Here is a 24963-nt window from a genome sequence, read left to right on the forward strand (position 1 = left end):
CTAAAATAGAAAATACATATGTGCAAGTTAACTGACTTAACATTGTAGAATAAACTAACTTCAGAATGCCTGACGTTCAGTTCTTGATTTCAGAATGTTAGTATTGCATTAATACTCGCTGCTGGCCCCTGAGTGGCATCTCTTTATTTGGAGGAAGATAATTTAATTCACTTTCATGTAGATTATACCTTATTTGACAAATTCACTCTTACCTGTCACATGTGTTGCTCTTGCTAGAGTCAAAATCAGAGCCCTGTTGAGTTCTTCTGACTCTGCTGAAAGAACTGTTTTAGGGTCACTAAGGAAACGTGTAAATTGTGGTTGGACCTCAGAGCTGCCCAACGCGGTGATTAGCCTTAGAGCAGTGCTCTCAACACTAAAGAAGAGAAGGAAAAAAGTTAGGCTGGTTAGGGGAAAAATAAATAAATACTGAAAAACATTAGTACTCCTTGTAATTTGTTACCTTTTTGCTTCATATAATATGTATATAATTGTTTTCAAAACAGTTTTAGTATGGAAAGAACAATCTACTTCTGTTTCTTGGTGGCTAGGGCCAAGAATTTTAGGTGATCGGTGATTTTGGATGACTCCATCTTTGGGTTTTAAGAAAGTGCTGAGCACATACCTTCTGAAAAGGGGCAAGAACTCTCCAGTTGAGCACCCAAAAAGTCTTTTTTTTATTTTTTACATTTGATAATCTTGGTCCAAAGATCTGAAGTCATTATTTAAAGAGACTAATATGGTACAGGAAGTTGCAAAGCCAACTTCTTCATTTACAGTGCTAGATAGTAATTATACTGTTTGAATTAAAATCTCGGGGGGGAGGGGAAGGAGGGAGGTGGAGAAGGGAAATAAATTATTGCTTTTCATTTGAGGTGCATTATTTTAAGTTCTTCACTGGTCCAATTACAGCTAGTTTTCTCTAGTTAGAAGCAATTTAAGAGATATCGTCATTGTATCATCTAAATTTACTGAAACACCTACAGCGCGGAGTCAAATTGTTTCATTTCTAGTTGTGTGCCTCTAGTTCCGCGTTGACAGGTCTCTGCCATGATCTTATCTTTCAAGAGACATGCAAAAGTTCATAATCATAATCACATAATCAATGACAATATAGATTCCTCCACTTTCCTGTTCCCCTCACTTTTTCCCTGCTCTCTCAGCAGAGATGGGTAATTACTAAGCAGCTTACAGTTGTACTTGGGCTAAGAGATCAGAAGGTAGTCAGAAGGACTTCCTTGGTATCAACTGAGAAAACTGATCTGGACAAAGGAGCTTGATAATTAACAGCTCATACCCTTCCTAGGGTTTTGCTTTATTAACAAAGACCTTTCAACAATTAAGTTCAACTCAAGCCTTTTCCCCACACTTGACTGCACCTTGATCTTCTACCACAGGACTCTCAGTGGAGTTGGTTGGGAATTTTTTTGATGAAAGCCCTAATTGCTGAGTTATTGAGTATTCTGCAAGGGGTGTCTCCCAATCACTCCAACTGGTGTGGTTCCACTTTGTATTAATAATTAAATATTCATTGGGTTAGAAAGAGTGACACTAACTCTATAGCCCTGCGATTAGGGCACTCAACTGGGATGTGGGAGAGCCAAGTTCAAGTCGCTGCTGCAAATCAGACAGAGCAAGGACTTGAACCCAGGTCTCCCACATCCCAGTGAGAGTGCCGTAACTCCTGGGCTATTTGCTACTCTGTGGTGGGACGGTCTCTCTCTTTGACTTTTTGTGGAACACTTTGAAAGGTCTTGGTTTCATAATGGAACAAAACCAAATGCTGAAACCTTGAAATTTGTTGTAAAATGGAATTCTTGTCTTCTGGCCAGCCCTATTGTTCAGTCCAAACCCTGATAGTATCTTTCTCCATTATATTCAGGGAAGCCACCTGCTTCTGATTCAGCAGAACCTGTTTAACATTTTCCTAGCAGAATCAACAGCTGCTAGCAGGATGGGTGTATCAGGCAAACACTGACAACCTATTATGTAAAGATCCTGCAGGATTTTCAATAAATTACTAAGGAAGGGGATAAAAGTTTAGTGATGGTTACCCTCACTCACCAGAGATGAAGCTGGTTCTGATTGGTCTGTGGCACAGCAGCCAAAGAATGAAGATGGCTCAGCAGCTGGACTCTGTAGTGAGGTTGGATGTGATGCATACGGTAGCTGAACATCTCCAGCAGTGTGTGCAAAATTCCCCAAGCATGAGATTTAAACACTGTTGGCAACAGCTGACCTAATAAGAGAGAAGAGAACTGAGCAAGTATTCTCCAGTGACATCATTTGGAAAAGGCTATTTTACTCATATGTGCAAATATACACCCTCTTATAAAATATGTACCAAGTAGCTAGATGCCTCTCCCGTTTAAACCACATGATCAGGCAAATCTTTAGAGATATTTTATCTGGTTATAGGCATTTTAAGTCTATCCTAAGAAAAACATACTGCCACATCACCAACTCCTCTTAACATCTGACATGAAAATGAAATCTATACCTGATGCAAAAGCATAGTTATCATATTAAATTGCAAGCCATAAACTACTAAAAGAATGAATCAGCTCTAACACTACACGTGCAAGTATCATCTCTAATAAGTGTTATTTCTCTTCAGATGTGTGCATTACATTTACTCCATACTGATTAATTAAAAATTCAATGTAGTGCAGACGTACAAATAAGTAAAGTGAAAATGTAGTTGCATGTTGAGCTTGACCAATTAAGTATACTTAAGCTTAAGAGAGAACCTGTAGACGACAACAACATATTTGTGCACAACAGTCAGAATACTTAGGCCCTGATGCTACAATAGATGGCACACAGGCACAGTGGTGTTCTCCTGTAGAATCTATTGCAGAATTAGGGCTATATAATATGAACTCTTTCGGGCAGCAACTCTTTGTTTCTTCCTAAGTATTTGTACAGCCCCTTGAACAGTGGGGCTCTGACCTTGATTATAGCTTCTGGGTACTAATGAAATATAAAGTGTTATTAAATAAAAAAAAATTCTTACTGATAAAGCCTTTGATGCCCAAGGACTCTATTTCCATATAAACCAATAAGCGACTGTATGTCTCCACAAGTGCTGGTGCCAAGGCCAGACTAGACTTTGCATGGGCCAGTTTAATCACCCTGGTAGCTATGCTGTGAATAAGACTGAAAAAAATAAAAATAAAAAAGTATGTACTTGAAACTATTAAGAAATTAGTTGTATAAGCAGATAGACGTTCTATACAAAAGAAGCAAACAAAATAATAAACTTTCCTCTTTATACAGTTACACTTACATTAAGATCCACAGGTAAAAGTAAATTGATTACATTTTAAAACCATATTGTACCTCATTTTGGCATGAACTGTAAGCGAATCCAAGAGGTTCATTGGTAATGGGGTAATAGATCCGGAAGCCATGCAATTTGTTCCTGGAAGAGGTATCCTCATGTTGCCATTACCATAAATAGTTTCTACTAGAACACCCATAGGCAATGTGAAACATTCTGAATTGGTTGAATATGCATTACATAATAAGGCGATCTTGTAGTCATTCATCTGTAAACTTTTATTCCTTAGACTCTGTTGTAGGAACCTGCATAATCAAGACAAGTTAAATGTTAAGTGAAAGAAAAGAAAAAGAGAAAGAAAAACAAGACATATCTGAACTGCAAATCTGAGGCCAAATTAATCCCTCATGTAACTCCATTGTAAAGTTCATTCAACTATCATGGTAAATAGGTGATTAGGATTTTGTGCCCAGGCAGGTAAATATTATGATAGCTTCATAAGTCTTGGGTAAAGGGACAATTGTTCGAGTTATGTGTCAGGGTAAAAGTTGTTTAAATAATCCTATTTTTGTTATATTTTAGATTATTAAAACTGAAAACTAAACATAATTTACTATTCACCATTTATTAACTGTTTACTTTTTTGCATTTCACACACTTTGAACAGGAAAATAATCTGTTTCACTTTCTGGTACTTAATAACTAGCACAAGTGTAATGGTAGAGTTGAAAGGAAAACAGAAACATGCTTAAAGTCAAAAGAGGAATTATTTTTCTTAAAAACGCCATGAAAATATTTAACATTAATTTATGTGAAACTCATTTGGGCTTGAGCTACCTGACCATAGTCCTTTAAAACATGATCAAAATAATTCAGCTTTAATTTTTTTAAGAGTAACTGAAAAAGTGACATGGCGTCATATCACACAAAACAAATTCTAAACATGGATTTGGAACTTTCTTTTTTGGTCCTGACTAGGAATAAGCAGTAATATGGAATTAAAAAAAAACAACCATCACCAACCAAAAACCGAAACAAACCAAACTTACTCATGATGAAGCTTAAGAGAATGAGGAATGGGAATTTGTAATTTGGAGTTGTCACTGTGAGCCTTTCGGTTCAGGTGTATCCAGATACAGGTCATTGCAAAGGCATGAGTTGACTGTGGTTTGTTAATATCAGGTACAGGAATACACTAAAGAAAGAACACACAAATTACATATTGTATGTATAACCTTTTGTAACAACTAACATTCACTGATCAAGTGGCTTTTTCGGATGCACAGAAGAGTGAACAACACACTTATCTAACAAATTTTTGTCTCACACATATGCATACAATGTCAGCTGAAGACAAAAGGAACCAAGGACTGAATCTGGCTATAGTTTTTACCCAGAGAACCTAATAAATCATTAAAAAACTTCAGCGGATAAATGCTTACATTTACAATATATAGGAGTCAAGGGAATTAAATATATATTTTTGTTACAAACCAAATGCTTTCAGACTCAGTTTTGCATAGGACAAATTTCAGAGATTGGTTATGGGATATAAAGCTCAAAAATGGAAATGGAGAGATAAAATACAGAAAGACAGAGAATAGCAGTAGTTTGACAGTCAATATAAAACTTCCATCAACAGCCCATCAGGAAAAAGGATGCCTTTGCATCTGACAGTCAAATATCCCACAAGAAAAAGATGTAATCTGCTCCATTTACTTAAATGGCATTCAAAACTGGTTTGTAGAAAGAGAGAAAATCCAGTTGGTTTTATATATTGATGCACACCAGAGAAGCCAAGGACAGAGGAATATCAAAAAGTTCTAACTTAGTTCTCGTTCCTACAAAAATGCACAAAGAGCCTGTCCATAAATCCAAAGTGACAGGAGCTACTGCAAGCAGGGTGCAATGTGCAGGATGTGTGACTGCAAGTCTGAGTGCTCATCTCACAGCTGGCAATGGGAACTATGCACACAAACATTACAGAAACTATTTGCGTGCGCGAGCATGTTTCCCCATGCCCAACTTCAGCAACTAATCAGGACAGTGTGCATTTCAGGATGGGAAAGCAGTGTGGTAGATAACTGCCAGTCAGAATACAAAATTAGTATCACTTTTGTGGTACGTGCCCTTGTATGGGGGCCCTTTCTGCAATAAGATATTTTCTTATTTACTCTATTTATGGCATGAAAAGATTTTAAAAACTCCACCCATTCTCTCACTTGAGAAAACATTCATTTTTTCTTAAGGAGAAAAGAAGAACTGCAGTGCTGAAATGAAAGTTGTGTTAAGCATAGCTCTGTGCTGAAGATCCCACTACTAGGTCAGGGGAGGCATTCAGCATGAAATAGGTGTAAGACTCAGGATGTGAAGACAGCCAAATTATATATTTAAGGCCAGTTTGTGGTCCTGTGTGTGCAGTAGTGCAAAGGAGTAAAGGAGAATAAAGTGCCCCCTTTACTCCATTGCACTGGTTTCATGACTCAGAGGTAGCAGTGGTTGGGGATAGGTGAAGGGAAAGAAGGAAGAAGGGAAAGGAGGAATAGTGCTTTCTGAAGGGCAGCTACACCTCCCTCTGCAAAAGGGGACAGGACAGGGTGAGGAGTGGGCAGAGCTTCGGCTCCAACCTCCACTACAACACATTGCCAAGCAAAGGACCTGCCTAACACCAGGTATATGAGGCCTCACACAGGGCATTTCCCCCATCAAGCAGGGTTAAGCTAGGAGGCAGATTGTGACTTGACCACAATCTGCTTCCTGGGTTGCTCCTGAGGTACTAATGTGTTGCCTCTTGCTTGGGGTTCCTGTCAAAGCCACAAATGAGCTCTTAATTATCATCTATGGGCCAGGTCTGAAACATTAAGGCCGTATACTACCTTTGATCCACAGACCGTCTCCCCTGATAACAGTTAGAAGCTCGTACAAGGATCAAGGGTAAAGTATGTACCTTATTTAATATCAATGAGCCTGATTTTCAGAAACGCTGAGCATCTAGAGCTCTTGTTGCCTGCAAGTGGAGCTGTGGATACCCAGCAACTGTGCAAATCAGATCCTAAACTTAAAGCAGACACTGTTACAGTCAAAGCGTGGTCCTGTCAGACCCCTGAGGGCTGCTATTATTGCTGCCCTTTATTTAGTCATTTATACTCACCACTCCTCAACTTTTCCCCACTTCCACCCCTACAGTAACTTCACTGTGTGGGTTTGCAATTGCATACCAACATCACTTCAAATCATGTTAGCTAAGCTTTTAAAAGTACAAACAATACCCCTAAAATGCCTTGTTCACTAAAAATATGAGAATGCATCATTTTGCTTTAACCCAGATACCCAAAGACTCACTGAAATCCTTCATATCAGAAATGCCACCACACAGTGATAGGGAAAAAAAAGAAGTCCTTGAGACTTTCACAGAATAAAAAAAATTCTTAAAAGATTAGTTACAACTTATTTTGGTGCCAAATGCTTCCCCCTCCACCCAAATTTAATTATTAGAGAAATTCAGCACTTAAATGTTGAGCTTAACAGTAGTTTTCACTTTATTTTTCTAATTCCCCTGTTGAATTATGTGGCACAGTATTAAGGTACACGTTAAGAGCTAGGTATTATTATTATTATTACTCCTGAAGGCTCATTTTAATTAACACGTTCAATTATGACTCTGGCTTTTAATTTTGTATGGAAAACTCACTTCTTTTTCAGGGTAAAGGAGATCAAAAAGCTTCATAACTGGGAGGAAGTCAGCCAGTGCATTTTTTTGAATGCTGCCAGAGATGAACTGCAATAGTACCCACATCAGATGGTCTCTGCCTTTAATAAGACCTCGTCCAGCCAACTGTTTAAAAAACACACACACACAAAAAAACTTATTTAGGAATAGATACACTGCAGGCAGAGGAAAAATTGCCTCTAACCAACCAGTTCTTGCACATTAAGTCTTAAGATTCATTCACATACACCTCTACCCCAATATAACACGACCCGATTTAACACGAATTCGGATATAATGCGGTAAAGCAGCGCTCTGGGGGGGGGGGGGGCGCCTGCACGCTCCGACGGATCAAAGCAAGTTCAATATAACGCGGTTTCACTTATAATGCAGTAAGATTTTTTGGCTCCCGAGTACAGCGTTATATAGGGGTAGAGGTGTAAACTATTTTAACTTACTGCTAAATATGTAAAGTTTTCCACAAGTTGTTGGGGAACATTAAAAAAAACTTCTTAGAAACACTGGATTTGCATTTCCATAACTGGGGACAACATGGGCACAATGGTCTCAAAAACTGAAAGGATCATGGGTTTGAAAATCAGCTGCTTTTTATAAAGGCTAGGTCTACAATATTTGGTCTGAGTACAAGTTATAACAGTATAATCTGAAAGAAAACAAGGCTACCTTCAAATTCCAGCTGCAAATTTATTTTACAATGTATCCAAGTACAGAATGGTATCCTGTAATCGAATGCAATGAAGAGAAAGACCTAACCAGTTAACACCATGACAGGGAGCAAGGGATGAATCAGTGTTCACGTCGCACTCCCCATCAGTATTCGGCCCAAGCCGGGGAAGCTAATGATCCAACTAGCAGACCAAATTCGGTGATGAGTCCTGGTCACATGAGACCTGAGGCACATTGCGCATATGCTAAGAACAACACAATGATTTACATTGCATGAATACTTCATCTCATCTCTGCCAGCGTGATTACAAACTTCAGTCTCACATAGACAGATTCTTTTCACATCCTACCAAAAGAGAATGCCACAGAAAAGGTACCTTTTGATGGAGTGACAGGACCATGTGAGGAAAGCTTGCAAACTGAAAGAGCACGAAGAAAATGAGCTGGCTGGAAAGGTGCTGCCACAACAACTGGCTGGTTCCACCATCGTCAAACTTCTCCTCAGTCTCCGAACGTTCCATGGCATACACGACGAGATCCACCAACTGGTCCTCCAGCACAGGACAGCGCTGTTTGTGCTGCAAGGCAGAGACCAGATACAGTATTCCAAAAGCTTTGCAATTAACTTCAGCACAATGGTAACAATTTCAGTACAGTATTTCGACAGAAGGCTGGGAAGCATGAAATGAAGTCTGAACTTAAGAAGTTAAAGGATAAGCCAGTGTATTAAAGCTGCACTGTGTTACAGGTCACAAATAATTTTACATTCTACCGTATATTAATTCCCTGCCCCACCACACATAAATAATTCTCAGTTGATACTTGGTGTAACAGTTTTCATCAGTACAAAATGTTATTTTTCTGCCATAATATTTATGAATCTAATCGGCACCTGCAAAGCCCAAGTGTTCTAAATATGAGTCTATGTGTATATGAAGAGAAAACACTAATTGTACCACTAAAAACAGAGGACGTATTCCAAAGATAGCCTATCTGAATATTTATGTTATCTTAAGGAGATGTATGATCTCATTTACTTCCGGTTCAATTCTATTCCAATTAAAGTCAACAGCAGAAATCTCAATGATTTCAATGGCAGCAAGAAACTGCCTTTGGTAGGATTCTAAAGGTGAATGGTACACTGACAATTTGTATTTTATAAATTATGGTCTCCTACACTAGATGGGGTGTGATCCCTAGTTTGAGGGCTAGAGTGCTAAAAATAGTAGTGTAGCTGCAGTAGCAAGGGCAGTGGAGAGCAGTGGCACAGGTTAGCCACCCTGAGTACATACCCCTAAGGTTTGGGAGTTCTGTACTCAGGGCAGTTAGTCCATACTGTGGCTCACCATTGTCTATGCTACTGCAGCTATGCCACTGTTTTTAGCACGCTAGCTCCATTAGAGCTAGTGGGAGTATGTCAAGCTGGGAATCATACTCCTAGCTCCAAGTTGTAGACAGCCTTAGACATGATTAATGTCCCAAGTAATGGTGACACACTAGTTTATATACCACGGTGATGAGAACCATAAAAATTATTTAGGTTGCAGCTTCTCCACAGGCAATTTCCAGGCCCCTAAACACACAAATAAATAAATCACCTCTTAAAATCTCTCTCTTCCTTGATGTCTTTCAACAATGATCAAATATAGAATATATTCATTGTGTGTGGGTACATATATGTGTGTATATATATCTCTACCCCGATATAACACAAATTCGGTTATAACGCAGTAAAGCAGTGCTCCGGGGCGGGCGGGGGGGGGGGGGTGCACACTCCGGCAGATCAAAGCAAGTTTGATATAATGCTGTTTCACCTATAACGCGGTAAGATTTTTTGGCTCCCAAGGACAGCGTTATATCAGGGTAGAGGTGTATATAAAAAATAAAATAGCTGCAGTACTTGAAGTTTGCACCTCCAACTTTTTGGTACAAGTTTAGACTATTTTCTGTGCATAATTTATATTGTAAACACTTGTGTAAGGAACTGTGTATTACTTTATGTTTGTACATCTTCAAACAGAATGATAAGCCCTAAATGCTATTGAGGGGGTGAAAGCGGAGTGTAATTTGACTCATTCCATACAGTACTAGGGCTTGAAGATTTATTATGTCATTCTACAGACTAGGTTAAAAATAGTTATTTAGATTTTTACACCTAATTCCTGTAACATAATGCAGCCTTAATTAAAGAAAAAAGTATTACTTTAATGATGAGAGAAAAGAAGGAACTGAGCTGCTCAAATACTAGTCATGAAAATACAGTGTCCCTTTCTAGAGGCAAAAAAGGCTTTTTTTTTTTAATTATTATTTTTTTAAAAAGAGAAGTTTAATTTTTTTTTTACCAAAATACATGTCAGGGCTTCCTTAACAAAGGAGTTCTTTGACTCGCTAGCCAGGCAGCCTAAAAACCTTTTTAATAAAAAAGGAAAGAAAATTGCTGAAAGGAGATGCTCATTCTAATTTTAACCAATATTAGTCTTTTGCCATGAAAAAGGGATTTTTTTCCTTCAAATTAAGAATAAAATGCAAGAATGGGAAAACTTGATAAATATAATGAACATCATCCCCTCTTTTACATGCTCTTTGCCAACTCAAAACTGCAGAAAGCTACAAGTTTAGCTGCGCTTTCTTGAAGCATGCTTAACACAAACTTCTAACTAAAAAGGGAAGCATCAATTTCTGTTTCACCTTCTCTTCCAAATACACAAGGCCATTGTCACATATCAACCACATTACAGGTTTACAAAGAGCAATATTAACACCACCAGTTGAAAATACTTTTTTCCAAATGCAACTAATTATGAAGCAGAGCAGGGTGCAACAGACAACACTACAGACTATTTCATAATCCAGCATGCAAAACTACTGTGTACAGGGCTTGAAATTCACTAGCTTGATAGGCAGTGGGTTAATGTCCAACAGCCCACCAACCTTAGCCTATATTAAAAAATAAAAGTTATTCAAAATATACAATAGACAGGAAAATATGACCATGAAAAAGAAAGCCAGAATTTCCAGTAGGAATTTTCCACTAGTAATGTACATTTTATTCTATAGTTTATAATAAAATTGACAAAATGGTAGTCAGATCCCTAGCACATTTAATTAAGGAACAAGTCTTAATAAATATATATTTTAACATTTAAATAATATCAAGGCTGGACAAACTTTGGAGCCAGGAAATTCAAACATACAGCTGATCACCTAATCCTCTACTCATATTGCTTTAAAATAACTTTCAAAGGATTGGGAAGAAGCTTAACAATGCTTTTTGAGTACAGTCTTTCAGCATTAACTCAATATCTGGCATTTTACTATTTTCCATACATAAAGGTTTGAAGCAACTTATATGTACACCTCATGCTTTGGACTACTCACATGAGTAAAATTATGCACATATGAAAAAGTTTGCAGGATTGGGGCTTTAATTTATTAAAAACAGACATATCCCAGGGACTGGTCTACAGCATGAATACCTATAGCCTCATGGTTTAACTCCTTAAAATACCAGAACTAGCAGTTACTAATTTGCCTTTTTTTGGTTAAAGGACTATTTTTGGAATTATATATGAATTTTAAAAAGTATCTGAAACAACTAAGACTTTCTTCTAAGACCCACTTATTACAATAATTTTTTTTTAAATTTGGTAAAACAAAATGATTCCCAGGCTAGTAACTGGAGTTTCATCCTGAAACAAGTTTTTAAATGCTTGAAAAATGGGGATTTATATTTGAAACTGCAATTAAACCATAAACAAATATGAAAAAAAAAATCAGAATAGTGCTACCACGGCCATTTCTGACTTTCTGAAAAAGTTTATAAGACCAGTCCCTGAAGAACTAGGGATGCCATAGTGAACTGGTCAAAATGTCAACTGCCTTCTAATAAAAAATATTTAGAGAAAACACATTTTTAAAAGATTTTAATAATTCAATAAATAATGTAACTGTCCTCATAGTTCTCAAATATTTAATAAAATATGGATGGTTGAGCTATCTGAGGAACAATTAGACACTATGGATAATACTGGTACAAATTGCCCCCTTTTCCAAATATGGTGGTTACCCAGGCTCACAATTAGCTTGTTAAAATTGCAACCAGACGTTTGTATCGAGTCTGATCCTACTTCTACCAGCTTAATGAACATTTTGCCATTTTCTTCAATAGGAGCTGAATCAATCCCAGTAAGTAGAAGTATGTGCCATTTCTGACATACGAATGGAAAGAATATCAAAGGATTACTTTACACCTTAACACCAGTGGATCCATAATGTTTGCCAAATTAATACTGTGAAATACCAGGAAATCCAAATTCCTAGTACCAAACAGAAAATGTGGTAAAAAGAAAAGGGAAAGGAAAGTCAACTGAATAATACTGTATTAAGTCATTCCTTTCACTTCATGCTTCAATTCCATTTCCGGGATGCATAGACACAGGTAAAATCAACAGCTCCTTTCTCAAACAACCTGGCACAAATGGATTTAGGCAGGGATGAAACTACAACCTGGCTTGGGAGAAGGCATAGAAGAGGATATTCTACTTTAATCTTTATACCATCACTGCTGGCTGAAAAGGTGAACAGCAAAGATTTTAAGAACATATGAAGAGCCATACTGGGTCAGACCAACAGTTCATCTAGCCCAGTACTCTCTCTTCAGTGACCAGAGCCAAATGCTCCAGAGGGAGTAACAAAACCGAGCAAGGGACACCTTGCAGAGGCTAGGGACACCTTGAGCATGGTCCCTGACCATGTTGGCTAATAGCTACTGATGGGCCTATCCTGCGTGAACTTATCAAATTCTTTTTTGAACCGTTATATTTTTGGTCTTCACACCATCCTGACAATGAGTTCCGCAGATTGACTTCCTTTTGTTTGTTTTAAACCTGCTGCCTATTACATTTCATCAGGTGATCCCTGGTTAATGTTACATGAACACATCCTCATTCATGATTTTATAGACCTCTAACATATTGCCTCCTAGTTGTCTCTTTTCCAAGATGAGCAGTCCAATCTCTTTAATCTCTCCTCATATAGAAGCTGTTTCATACCCCTAATCATTTTTGCTGCCCTTCTCTATACTTTTTCCATTTTTAATATATCTTTTTGAGAGAGGGCAACCAGAACGGCACACAGTATTCAAGGTGTGGGCATACCACTGATTTATAGAGAGGCGTTATAATATTGTCTGTCTTATTATCTAACCCTTTCCTAATGGTTTCTAACATTGTTAGCTTTTTGGACTGCTGCTGCGCACTGAGCACGTTTTCAGAGAACTATCCATAATGACTCAAAGACCTTTTTCTTCCGTGGTAACAGCTAATTTAGACCCCATCATTTTGTATGTATAGTTGGGACTATGTTTTCTAATGTGGATTACTTTGCATTTATCAACATTGTATTTCATCTGACATTTTCTCGCCCAGTCACCCAGTTTTGTGAGATTCCCTTGCAACTCCTCACAGTCTGCTTTCGATTTAGCCATCTTGAGTAATTCTGTATTGTCTGCAAACTTTGCCACCTCACTGTTTACCTCCTTTTCCAGACCATTTATGAATATGTTGACCAGCACAGTTCCCAGTGCAGATCCTTAAGGGACCCCCACTACTTACCTCTCCATTCTGAAAACTATCCATTTATTCCTACCCTTTGTTTCCTATCTTTTAGCCAGTTACTGATCCATGAGGTGACCTTCCCTCTTATCCCATGACTGCTTAGTTTGCTTAAGAGTCTTTGATGAGGGACCTCTTGTCAACATGTATGTTGAACCCATAAAAGAATTCTAATAGATTGGTGAGACATGATTTCCAATTACAAAAGCCACGTTGACTCTTCCCCAACATATCACGTGTCTGATAATTTTGTTCTTTACTATAGTTTTAACCAATTTGCCTGGTGCTGAAGTTAGGCTGTAATTACTAGGTTCGCCACTGGAGCCTTTTTTAAAGATCGGCACCACATTAGCTATCAGCCAGTCAGCTGGTATGGAGGCTAATTTAAGCAATAGGTTACATACCACAGTTAGTAGTTCTGCAATTTCATATTGAGTTCCTTCAGAGCTCTTGGGTAAATACCATCTGGTCCTGGTGACTTATTACTGTTTACTTTATCAGTTTGTTCCAAAGCCTCCTCTACTGACACTTCAGTCTGGGACAGTTCCTCAGATTTGTCACCTAAAAAGAATGGCTCAGGTTTGGGAATCTCCCTAACATCCTGTGCAGAGAAGACTGATGCAAATAATTTATTTAGCTTCTCCACAATGGCCTTGTCTTCCTTGAGAGCTTCTTTAGCACCTCGATTGTTCAGTGGCCCTACTGATTGTTTGCAGGTTTCCTGCTTTTGATGTACTTTAAAAAAAAAAAAAGAAGAAGAAGAAGAAGTTTATTGTTACATTTGTGTGTCTTTTGCTTCAAATTCTTTTTTGGCCCACCTAATTATACTTTTATACTTGACTTGCCAGAATTTATGTTCCTTTCTATTTTAATATGAGTAAAATTGTTTTAAGGCCCAAAATTATTAACAGCAGGCAATAATTACAGGTACAGAAACAAAATGTTTGAAGATATCTTTCATGCACACTTGCCAAGCGATAGAAATCACACGTTAAAGAAAGCTTAGAGCACTCCACTGTTTGAGGGGTCAGAGATACGTATCATCAAGGAACCCAAACTGCAGGCAACTAAGCTAAAGAGAAAGTGGTTTTCAATTTGTTTTAAATGTATGTTTAGTCACAGAGAAAATAAAATCATACTCCAATATGGGATGCCAGCCTGAAACATAATAAAGGGGTGATTATTCAGCACTTTCTGAAAAGGAGGCCCCTTGAAGAGGTGGCAATTTGACTTCCTGAAATTTACGGCATCCAAAATAACTAATCATATTTAAAATATTTGCTGTAACGAACATTCTATGAAACTATACAAAGTTAAAGAAATATTGGGAAGAAATTAGTAATATACTGACGGAGATGAAATACAAATTGGATCAAACTGTACATCCTAAAGGACGATTTAATTTTTAACACTTATGCAAGAGATGGTGTACCACACTTTCGCATGCCAAATTGTGCATTACTAGAAAATGGAAAATCCCCAGAACCCACACACTATAAGAATATTTTGAAGTTATAATTTTTCATCAAGAGCAATGACAGAAATAGCCATAAAAGACTAAACAAAAACTGAGAATCCTGACATTAGTGTGTAAAATTGTGTATCTTTCTCTGCCTTGATGTTTGTCTCTACAAGGTTAATATGAAAAACAGTTAAATTTGTACTTTTCATGTACCTCAAAGAACTTTTTCAAAGTAAATATTTCTAATATAAATCTATACATTGTTAAAAAACAAAAATAATACTAACAGTTTTGCTGTTCACCTTTAAGAATATTTGATAATCAGATCAAGGGTCTTGTTTATCAGTATCACATTTATCCTGAACACTTTTCTACTGTAATGAGCTAATAGGTACACATGAAGGCTCCAATCCTGCAGCTGGGTCTGTGTGGATAGATAAGTGAGGGTCTGCAAAGCATAGCTAAGTAAAAGGGGCAGATCTGATTGTAGGATGGTCCTATATTTATTTGTTTCTACGTTTATTTCTAAGAGTTGGCAAGGCACAAAACTAGTTTTTAAAACAAAGTTTACACTATTAATGATTTTCTTTACATTTTCAATAATTTCTGTTATACTGACAACCACTTGGCCTTCAATAGATTAACTCATATCTAATACTATTATTATTATTAGATCTAGATGGATCATCATCATCATCACAAAAATAGTTAAGAATTTTACTGCAGGTAGCAACACAAATAGCATGCTCTTCAGGAAGTGCTATACAACATTTTACTGAAGTTACTGGAAATATCAATGCAGTCATAATAAATTAACCTACACCCAAATGTGAGTAAACTTTCATATTCTACTTAAAACTGTGAAAAATAGGATTTTTAAGGTGTACTGCTTAATATTTTCTCTTCTATCCTGATACACCCCCTATTTCATGCTTAAACTTTTACTGTCAATACAATGGTCTGAAAGTCCATATACTGGTATTATGGTAGCACAGCTACAGTTCATGTTCTGTCAGCATTTCCATTATAAGCCATGTTTTTCAAGGGTTTGTTTCTTTGCCATAAAAATTCACTCTAGGTTGAAACACTGTGTAGAAATTACCATCTAGAACTCAAAAAAATAAATAAAGTATTTCAGTTATCTTTTAATTAGAGAATAGCAAACTTAAGAGTTAAAATTAACATTTTAACTTTGATCTTCTGGCCTGAAAGGGCAGACCACCACCAATAAACTAAATATAATACATTCAGTACACATTTTAGCCTATGTCTTGTGCTATTTAGCAACTAAACCATAAAAAGCTGCACAAAGTGACAACCTGATCTATTGTCTAAATAGAAATTTAGACACAATAAAAAATCCTATTAATTTAAATATTAATCTAGCGGCTAGTTTTCATATTTTAACATTTCAGCTGCCTTAGATGATTTTGGTTTTAAAATATTTAGGATAATTACATGCAATGGAGTATTATTTGTCAAATAGCTTGATAAGATAAAGAAGTTTGTGCATTCAAAAGGACTGACCAAATCAAGTAACGTGATCTGTTTTTTATTTACAGTGGAAGATATTATACGCGAGGTTTCAGAGTCATGCAAATTTTACAGTCAAGTTACAAGTCCCTGAAAGAAGTTTTATAAATGGAAACACTGACACAACCTTCACCATAGTATTGCAAACAGCAACGCTATTTTACATATCTTAGATATTATTACTTTTTTTTTTTTTTTTAAATAGATGTTGATCCGGTTACTATTCTAAGAAGGATTCAAAATTTAAAGAATAAAAAGGTTGTAATAACCGATATTTAAAATTTCAAGCATAAGTCCATACAGTAGATTTGGACAAAAAATAAACAGAAGGGTTATAAAATTTGGCTTTAAAAAAAACAAACATTTTTTTCTAGCACTTTGTATTGTCTTAGTTCACCCTGCTTAGAGGACACTGGAAGGTTAATGTAGGAAAGGGAATTTGTCACAGAGGCTGTCCGATAATGTGACCTCCCCATCAAGCTCCATTTTAGCAGTTGTTGCCTCTCCAGATTTACAGTGCTAAAAGTGAATTCAAGGAATGTTTTTCTATCCACATAAGGAAAGAAAGGACTGAATCAATAATCTCTCTTCATCAGAAAATTCCAGAAAACCAAGAAAAAGCCTATAGATCAGGTGGGGAAATGGTGCTGGTCCAACCCAACTAAAATTTTAGGATCAGAGGACCACTGGGGCTGTACATTTTCATATTAAATAAATCTCTCATATCCTAAGAGATTTTAATGAGAATTTGCCCATGTCCTAGCATCTAATGGTCCTGCCAATTTCAAGCCCTGACCGTACATGTATTCTCTAACTGGAATCAGTGGCTACAAAGCAGCCAGCGTATCGTTAGTCACAATACAACAGTAAGGTTGTGAACATACCTGAGCAATGTTCAAGGTCTAGAGCATTGGAGGATGGGCAGGACAAGACAGGACAGAACAAAAATAAAGGAAGAAAAAAAGAAAAGACAAAACAGTGACTATGAGGCCAGCCTCAAGGAATCCCAAGTCAGACAAAGCCCTCCCACTTAAAGGTATAAAAAAATAAAATCAGCGCTCGACTGATAGAATGCTGTAACATGCCAAAGTAACAACATACAACAAAGTTCTGGGAACTAATTACATGAACATTAACAAGAACTTTTAAAAAAGAACTAATAACTTTGGTAAGTTATAGTCTGTCAAAGGTATATTTGAGGCTGGCCTTATAGGAAAAAAAAGCAATGCAAAAAAAAAAAATCAATATTTTAAATCTCTATTTTTCAATTTAAACACCCTTAAAGCAATATAAAAATGATAGGTACAATATAGAATCCAATTTACCTAATATGATATTATTTAAAAAAAAAATCAGTGTCCGGACCTAAACTGTTTTGCTCAGTTAGCTATAGCAAAGAAAAGAGAAAAGAATAGTGCAGATTCTATGCAGAATTAAATCGTGCATCACAGTATAGTACAGTACCTGTTTATTCAGACCTAGCATATTGCAGACCATATCCCTGGAATAAGGTTGTTCCAGCACATATCTCAACAAAGCAGTCTGTGGCTCAAACAGATCCTTAAAAACAAACAAACAAACATACGCGAACATTGCCTCAAGATTAAATTAAATGTTGTGATTAAATGCAACAAAATAAAAAATGAATTATTTTCAATATGTTTATATTTATAGGTATGTACCATTGGTGGTGAACTATTTTGTTCTCGAATACCCAAGAGGGAGGTAAGTATCAGCAGAGAGTGTCCTCCTCTTGGTTTTACACTCCCAGTTGTGGGGGACCTTCTTCGACAATAAGAAGATGGGATACTTTTTGGAAAACATCTTTGAAATATGGGCAGAGCAGCTTCAGCAGACCAATGAGATTCCTCTCAATAAGGGCTGACCACACTGCCTCCACAGCGCTCCTGGGGTCTGAGACCAATTTAAAAAGTGAAATCAAGTGTCTTGCCCTGTTGTGCAAGGCATGAACTACACAGTTCTTTTTTTCCACATTCCATTTCCTCTATATCTTCCTCTCTCTCTCTCTCACATGCAGACACAGAATAGGTGCATGCAACACCTACTGCTTCTCAGAATTCAGGGCATCAGTATGCCAGGCAGTAAAAACATCACATACCGCCTGGTGTGTATATGGTTTGCCATTACTGTGTCATGTATTTGGAGAAAATTAAGTTAATTAATTTTGAAGTTCTAACTGAAAATGGGATAGCCCGAGTTTTCAAAATAATTGCCCTCTTCCTCTCTCTAATCTACAAATAAATAGTAATTTCATAGATTAAACACACAAAAGTTTCATAACTAGGAGGTTTACACATGCATACCTTATCATATGGCAAGAGTCCTTTCAAAGGGAAACGAAGGGTTGTAGGATCCAGCTTCCATGAGTTACACATGGCGCCAGAGTTATTTACCACAGGAAGAAGACTACAACGTCCTGCACATATTACACAGAATGAGAAAGGATAAATGCTAAGGAAGTTGAGTGGCTATGGCACTTAATCATTAAAGGTCAAGAACGCACCTCGGAAACTACTAATAATATTCCTTCCCACTATATTTATTTAAATCTGTTATCTCCCACCAGGAATTGGCTAGCATAAAGCTCCCAATGTTAGCAATTATTCCTTTTGCATTAGAAATCTCAACTCATTAGCTAAAGGGCAAACTCAACTATTATGTTTTGCTATAAACTGTTCAGTTTGGACATCCCCAGATATATTAAAATACTTGTAAATATGACACTAAAATATACTATTTATCCTCAGGAGAAGTTCACATCATATGCTCAGACCATAAAAACTTTTTTTTGGTCCAATAAATGTTTATAACTAAAGCAGGAGTTGTATTTCAGCCCTAATGGGCCATTATGGACCTTTTATTGTAAATGGGTCAAGCCTCTTCTCTGGATGGTCATAGTTCTTTTATTGCCATTACATCCAAAAGCACAGGAGAAGTAATGTAATAATATTCAGTTTGGCTACACTGAGCCTTCAACTTCTCTCAAACAAAATGAAATTAAAGGATAACTGCTTTCCCCCTTCCACCCTATTAAAGTACAGTAATTCCTCGCTTAACGTTGTAGTTATGTTCCTAAAAAATGCTACTTTAAGCAAAATGATGTTAAGCAAATCCAATTTCCCCATAAGAATTAATGTAAATTGGGGGGAGTTAGGTTCCAGGGAAATTTTTTTCGCCAGACAAAAGACTCTCTCTCTCTCTCTCTCTCTGTGTATGTATGTATGTATGTATACACACACACACACACACACATCTACACAGTATAAGTTTTAAACAAACAATTTAATACTGTACGCAGCAATGATGATTGTGAAGCTTGGTTGAGGTGGTGGAGTCAGAGGGTGGGATATTTCCCAGAGAATGCCTTACTGCTAAATGATGAACTAGCACTCGGCTGAGCCCTCAAGGGTTAAACACATTGTTGTTAATGTAGCCTCACACTCTACAAGGCAGCACGAATGGAGGGAGGGGAGGCAGTGTGGCAGAGAGAGACAGAGAGACACACCATGTGTGTGTGAGAGACACACGCATTGCCCCTTTAAGTATGCTGATCCCACTCTAAGTACATTGCCTTTTTAAGTAGATCAGCAACTTGAGACAGCAGCTGCTGCCAGCGAGCTCCCTCCATCCTGAGCCCTGTGATGTCCCCCACCTGCTCTGTGGAGATGGGGGGCAGGAGCAGGGGGAGGAAGACACCCTGACATTAGCACCCCCCACACACACACACACAGCAACCAGGAGACTTCCAGGAGCAGCTCCAAGGCAGAGGGCAGGAGCAGCACACGGCAGTGAGGGCGAGGGACAGCTGAACTGCCCCGCAATTGATAGCCTGCTGGGCAGCTGCCGCACAGGGAACTTAGGGGAGCTGATGGGGGGCTGCCGGTCCACCCTAGTTCCAAGCCCTGACCAGCTAGCTCCAACGGGTTGCTTTTTCTGCAAGCAGTGGACAAAGCAGACGGCTGCCAAACAACGTTATAAGGGAGCACTGCGCAACTTTAAATAAACATGTTCCCTAATGATCAGCAACGTAACAATGAAATGTTAACCAGGACGAGGTTAAGTGAGGAGTTACTGTAGATGGTTAGTCCACCCACTCTGGTTTCCTGCCTTCAGCAGGAATTATACTACTATACTGTAGTAGTAGTGGGTGTGGGCAGGACTACTATACACAGCAAGCACCTTTAATACTATTTCTATCTTAAACTGTATATAGTCTGTTTGTGGAGTCAGAGAATGTATAAAGTCAACAATACACCTGGTCATTTATGCAAATACTTTCAGCAAATTAGGAAATTTCTTCCAGGACTGAGAGTCACATGAATAAATCCTTTCCACGTGTTTGGAAAAATATACTTAAGAGTGTTAGCATACTCTTGCAAAAACAAAGAAATAACCAACAACAAAAAAATGTACAGGGAAAAAAGCATCCTTCTTCTTCTAAAAGAGCAAAAATAGTATTAAACAGGACCGAAATGCCCTAATCAAACTTTTGCAGATTTCTTGAGAGAAGTAAAACTGAATGAAAAAACCTTTTTTTTTTTATGGAGACTAAAGGATCACATAAATTAGGGAATTTGGCATAGCTAGACCAGTGCAAAAGTAATTAAATGTAGACACACCCTTGAATTCATAGGCCAGGTTAAGACCACAGAAGGGACAATATCACTTTGTGCAGAGGGGGCAAGTGAAAAAAAGCAATTTTCCACTTTCTACCTCTGCTCAAAGCAGTACTTTTAATCTGGTAAATCCAAATAAGTTTTCAAACTTTTTTTAAATTGAAGCAGGATAAAAAAAAGTCATTGATAGGTATTACATAAATGCTACACACTCAAGCATTTTGCACGAATTAACATACAAGGCTAACCCCAAATTAGCTAGGCCTACTGGTTAAAAATTCAATTCAATCTAAATTCACTTCACTCATGCTTTCTTACCGCAAATGGAATTTATTCTTGCAGTGGGTCTGAAGGTATCCACAAAGTCTGATACTAAGTTACCTAGCAACTGAAAGAAGATTATTAATACTAAATTATTTAAATTAACACAATATTCAATTTAAAACAAGACATTAAATCAGGTAAAATACTTGAAGGATATATGCTCTTTTTGACAGAAATCAGAGCAAATCAAAATAGCTACTTTTCATGTGTACAACATGCTTGCAATGTACATTATTTATTGCCTTTCATGTCAGGTTTAAAATTCTATTTAGCAATAGAACACCATTTTCTTCATCTGAGCAATTCCTCAAAGGCACTTAACTTACCACTTCTTGGATGAAATCCTGGCCCCGGTGAAATCAATGGGAGTTTCACCCCTTATCTCCTCTAATCAAAGAAACATGCCCCTTTCTGTGCAAGCAAAACCAGAGATCTGGTTCTTCAAAAGAACCAAAAGGACAAGAGGAACATGTACTGAATGAGTATCACAATCTTTAGGAAGTTAAGGCTGTTTTGATTATACGAAAATGCCAAATAATTCTGTAATGGTGAATATCAGGCCACAAAGCTGGCCACACTGGAAAATTAAAGCTGTTTGCTTATCTTCCTAGTCATATGGAGAGTGTGAATAAAGCTGGTAGGCACACGAAGAATTTCAACCCAGTCTCAAATGCTAAAATTCGAGAACATAACATTCAGATGCACATCTAAAGCAATATGGCCAACGTTTGTGTGTAGTTTTTGTTGTTGTTTTTAAGCAGGTGCCTAATTTAGTCCATATTTAGGCACTTAAATAAGTTGCCTAGTTTTCCAAATTTTAAATCAATAAGACCTGCTGAGCACTCAACAATTTTGAAAGTTAGGCCACTTGCATGGAGTCTATGGCATGATCCGCACGTAAGCACAGGGATCTGCCAGCGAATCAGCTGCAGTACAGGGGCCTCATTTAGTGCTTAAACAGAAACTAAGTGTATATTTTCAAGTGCTACAGAGGCACAGCTGCAGCTATGCTGCTGTAGCACAGACAAATACTACAGTGATAGCAGGGGGGTTTCTGTTACTCCAGTAAATTCACCCCTTGAGAGATGACAGCTAGGTCGATGGAAGAATTCTTCTGTTGACCTTGCTGCATCTACAGTCGGGGTTAGGTTGACCAAACTACATTGCACAGGACATGAAATTTTTCACAGCCCTGAGCGATGTAGTTAGGTCAACCTAAGTTTTAGGTACTGTATAGACAAGGCATTAGGCATCCATTTTTTTAAAAATTGCACCCAATGTTTTGTATGGAGAGAACGAGGCACATATCACTTTATAAAATACAATGAATAAACCCTTACCCAATGAGGAAGCTTTCCCTCAGGGTACAGTTTTCTTATCTCTGTAACTGCAAAGTAGGCAGGTAATAAACAAGCATTTCTTTCCAAAATATAGGCTACAACCTAGAAATAAGTAAAATTTAAAAATGTAAGGCAATTTGGACAATTACCATAAACAAATAATTTAATAATATTTAAACTACAATGAGCTCTAGAAGCTAGACATGTAAGATTTGAAGGGACATTAAGTTACTATTTTAAACTGTGACTTGTGTTATTAGTATCACATTGATTATAATGAAATTGTCATTAAATTGTATTTTGTTTTTCACCCTTTATGCTGTTTGCTTTTTACATTTTACTCAGTTTGGACAATGAAAGAAGAATGGTGAGATTCAATTTCTGGTTCTAATGCGCTAGTACAACACTACAATATCTGGTTGCAACAATGGGAAATATTTAAATCCCAACTGTTTTTCTTTTTTTTTGGTTTAATGAAAATATTAATATTGGATTTCATAAAGCTTATTTAGCATCCCTTTAAGACTGAGATTCTAACCTGACTTTACTATGCCCAGGTGGGTGAGGTAAACCATCTTGTGTCTCTAATATCCTAGGACCAACACGGCTACATCACTGCATTCTACTATGCCCAGATAGCCTGCTAATGGAAATGTTGTAGATCAGTGGTTTTCAACCTTTTTTCATTTGCGAACCCCTAAAAAATGTCAAATGGAGGGGCGGACCCCTTTGGAAGTCGACATAGTCTGTAGACCCCCACGGGTCACGGACCACAGGCAGAAAACCACTGTTGTAGATAATACAAGAAGGCTCACCATTAGATGACCCTGAAATACACTGGCACAAAAGCCAGTAGAATACACGTCATCAGCTTTAGCTATTCATTTATATCAGATCTAAAAGGCTCCAAAGAGATCCATTTTAGAATATTGTGAAGATCAATGACAAAAGATTGAGACCAACTTTTTCATTGTGACACCATATAACATTTTAGAGTTACCTCTCTTGCTGCTAATAGCTGCTGTACAACAGCTGAGCTCACTGTGTTAGGAATAGTTAGGATTTTCTCCAGGATCACCTTCAACAGATCTCGCACACCCTGAGAGAAATCATATACAAATTAATGTTCACAAAAATTCTCAATTTCTAGGAGCCAAAGTGCATCAGAAGACAGCTCAGAAAATATTAAGGACAAGGTTCGGTGCATTGCTTCTAAGAGTCACAGTAAGAACCCACTGCCCGGGCTCCAGCCTGAGCCTGGAAGTCAACACAGCAATGAAACTGCCCCGCAGCCCAAGCCTTGCGAGTCTGAATCAGCTGGCACAGGCCAGCTACGGGTTTTTCTTTGCTGTGTAGACATACCCCAAGAGGCAGATTTACGAATGTCTTCCTCAGTGCCTGCACTGGCAAAATCTTCCCACACCAGACACAGTGCTTCTATAAGGTGCCTTTTACATTGCTCAGTCTGACCCTTTCCATAGCACAGAGATGGAGCTGAGGATATTACCCTAAATGCTTTTATAATAATACTTTTCCAGGCAAACAATTGTTGAAATTGCATTAGGAATATTATTTATTTAGTTTGCAATTGAAAATGGAAGGTAAGGTGACTCTGTCACCATGACTGGGAAGTAAGGTGTACAACAGAAAATATTAATTAAGATGTGGGTCTACACTAGGAAAAAAATTGAGAATATCTGATTTAATTGATGACAAAATACTAAACTGACAGAGACAGGTTCAACACAGTCTCTGGAATACCAGAAAGAAGCACTATAAACTTATAAAAACCACCACAGTTTCCAAAATTTCTTAGGAAAAATACCTTGTAGTCTACACCTCCAATTATTTTCCGGACCAGTTTAAATGTTAATGCCCACAGCTGTGTCCTTTCCCATTCAAGGGTGTCCGAGTTTATTAGAGATTCACAAACCATTCTAGTAAAAAAGAATACAACAGTGAGTGATGCACGAGAATAAGTAGATGATTTCCAATTAACAGTAGTTTTAAGGAATTTTTTTTAATTAATCTACAATACTACAACTTATGCATATTGTATTTCTTGCTTCACCAACACTAAACATACCTGGGTGGCAACAGACCAGTCTCGACTGCCATTGCTAAACAGTCATACAAGAAAGAAATTCTTTTAGGACTGTGCTGGCTGTGGATGAATCTTACAATCCACTGGACACATTGTTCATGAGATTCCTGGAAAACAGTGGAGGATTAAAATAAACTACTTACTATGGCAACGTAAGTAACTTCTTCTTAAAACCACAAATTGCTACACTATGAGTAAAAGGAACAAATGAGAGATAATGACTTCTGGGTATTTAATCTGTCAAAGATTGCTCCTTTAACATCCACTTTTAT

At 37.5% G+C, this 24963-nt stretch overlaps 1 protein-coding gene across 7 annotated transcripts in view; it reads right to left on the reverse strand.

The window, feature by feature from the left end:
* Positions 1-24963, reverse strand: part of LOC135875485 (mediator of RNA polymerase II transcription subunit 23) — a 56438-nt gene that overhangs the window by 23949 nt on the left and 7526 nt on the right. For 4 of the 7 annotated variants that reach the window (XM_065400332.1, XM_065400337.1, XM_065400334.1 and 1 more), the window contains exons 4-17: positions 24674-24798; positions 24413-24524; positions 23588-23686; positions 22588-22689; positions 21242-21311; positions 18611-18723; positions 17751-17846; positions 8057-8257; positions 6975-7118; positions 4333-4478; positions 3343-3588; positions 3017-3159; positions 2065-2239; positions 213-376 (exon numbers count right to left, since the gene is read on the reverse strand). In XM_065400332.1, coding sequence (XP_065256404.1) covers positions 213-376; positions 2065-2239; positions 3017-3159; positions 3343-3588; positions 4333-4478; positions 6975-7118; positions 8057-8257; positions 17751-17846; positions 18611-18723; positions 21242-21311; positions 22588-22689; positions 23588-23686; positions 24413-24524; positions 24674-24798 — 1936 coding nt within the window. Of the gene's footprint in view, positions 1-212; positions 377-2064; positions 2240-3016; positions 3160-3342; positions 3589-4332; positions 4479-6974; positions 7119-8056; positions 8258-17170; positions 17189-17750; positions 17847-18610; positions 18724-21241; positions 21312-22587; positions 22690-23587; positions 23687-24412; positions 24525-24673; positions 24799-24963 lie in introns of all 7 variants that reach the window. The other 3 variants (XM_065400331.1, XM_065400335.1, XM_065400336.1) reach the window with 3 other exon arrangements.

This window comes from Emys orbicularis, chromosome 3, assembly GCF_028017835.1.
Source record: "Emys orbicularis isolate rEmyOrb1 chromosome 3, rEmyOrb1.hap1, whole genome shotgun sequence".
NCBI classification, from domain to species: Eukaryota; Metazoa; Chordata; order Testudines; family Emydidae; genus Emys; species Emys orbicularis.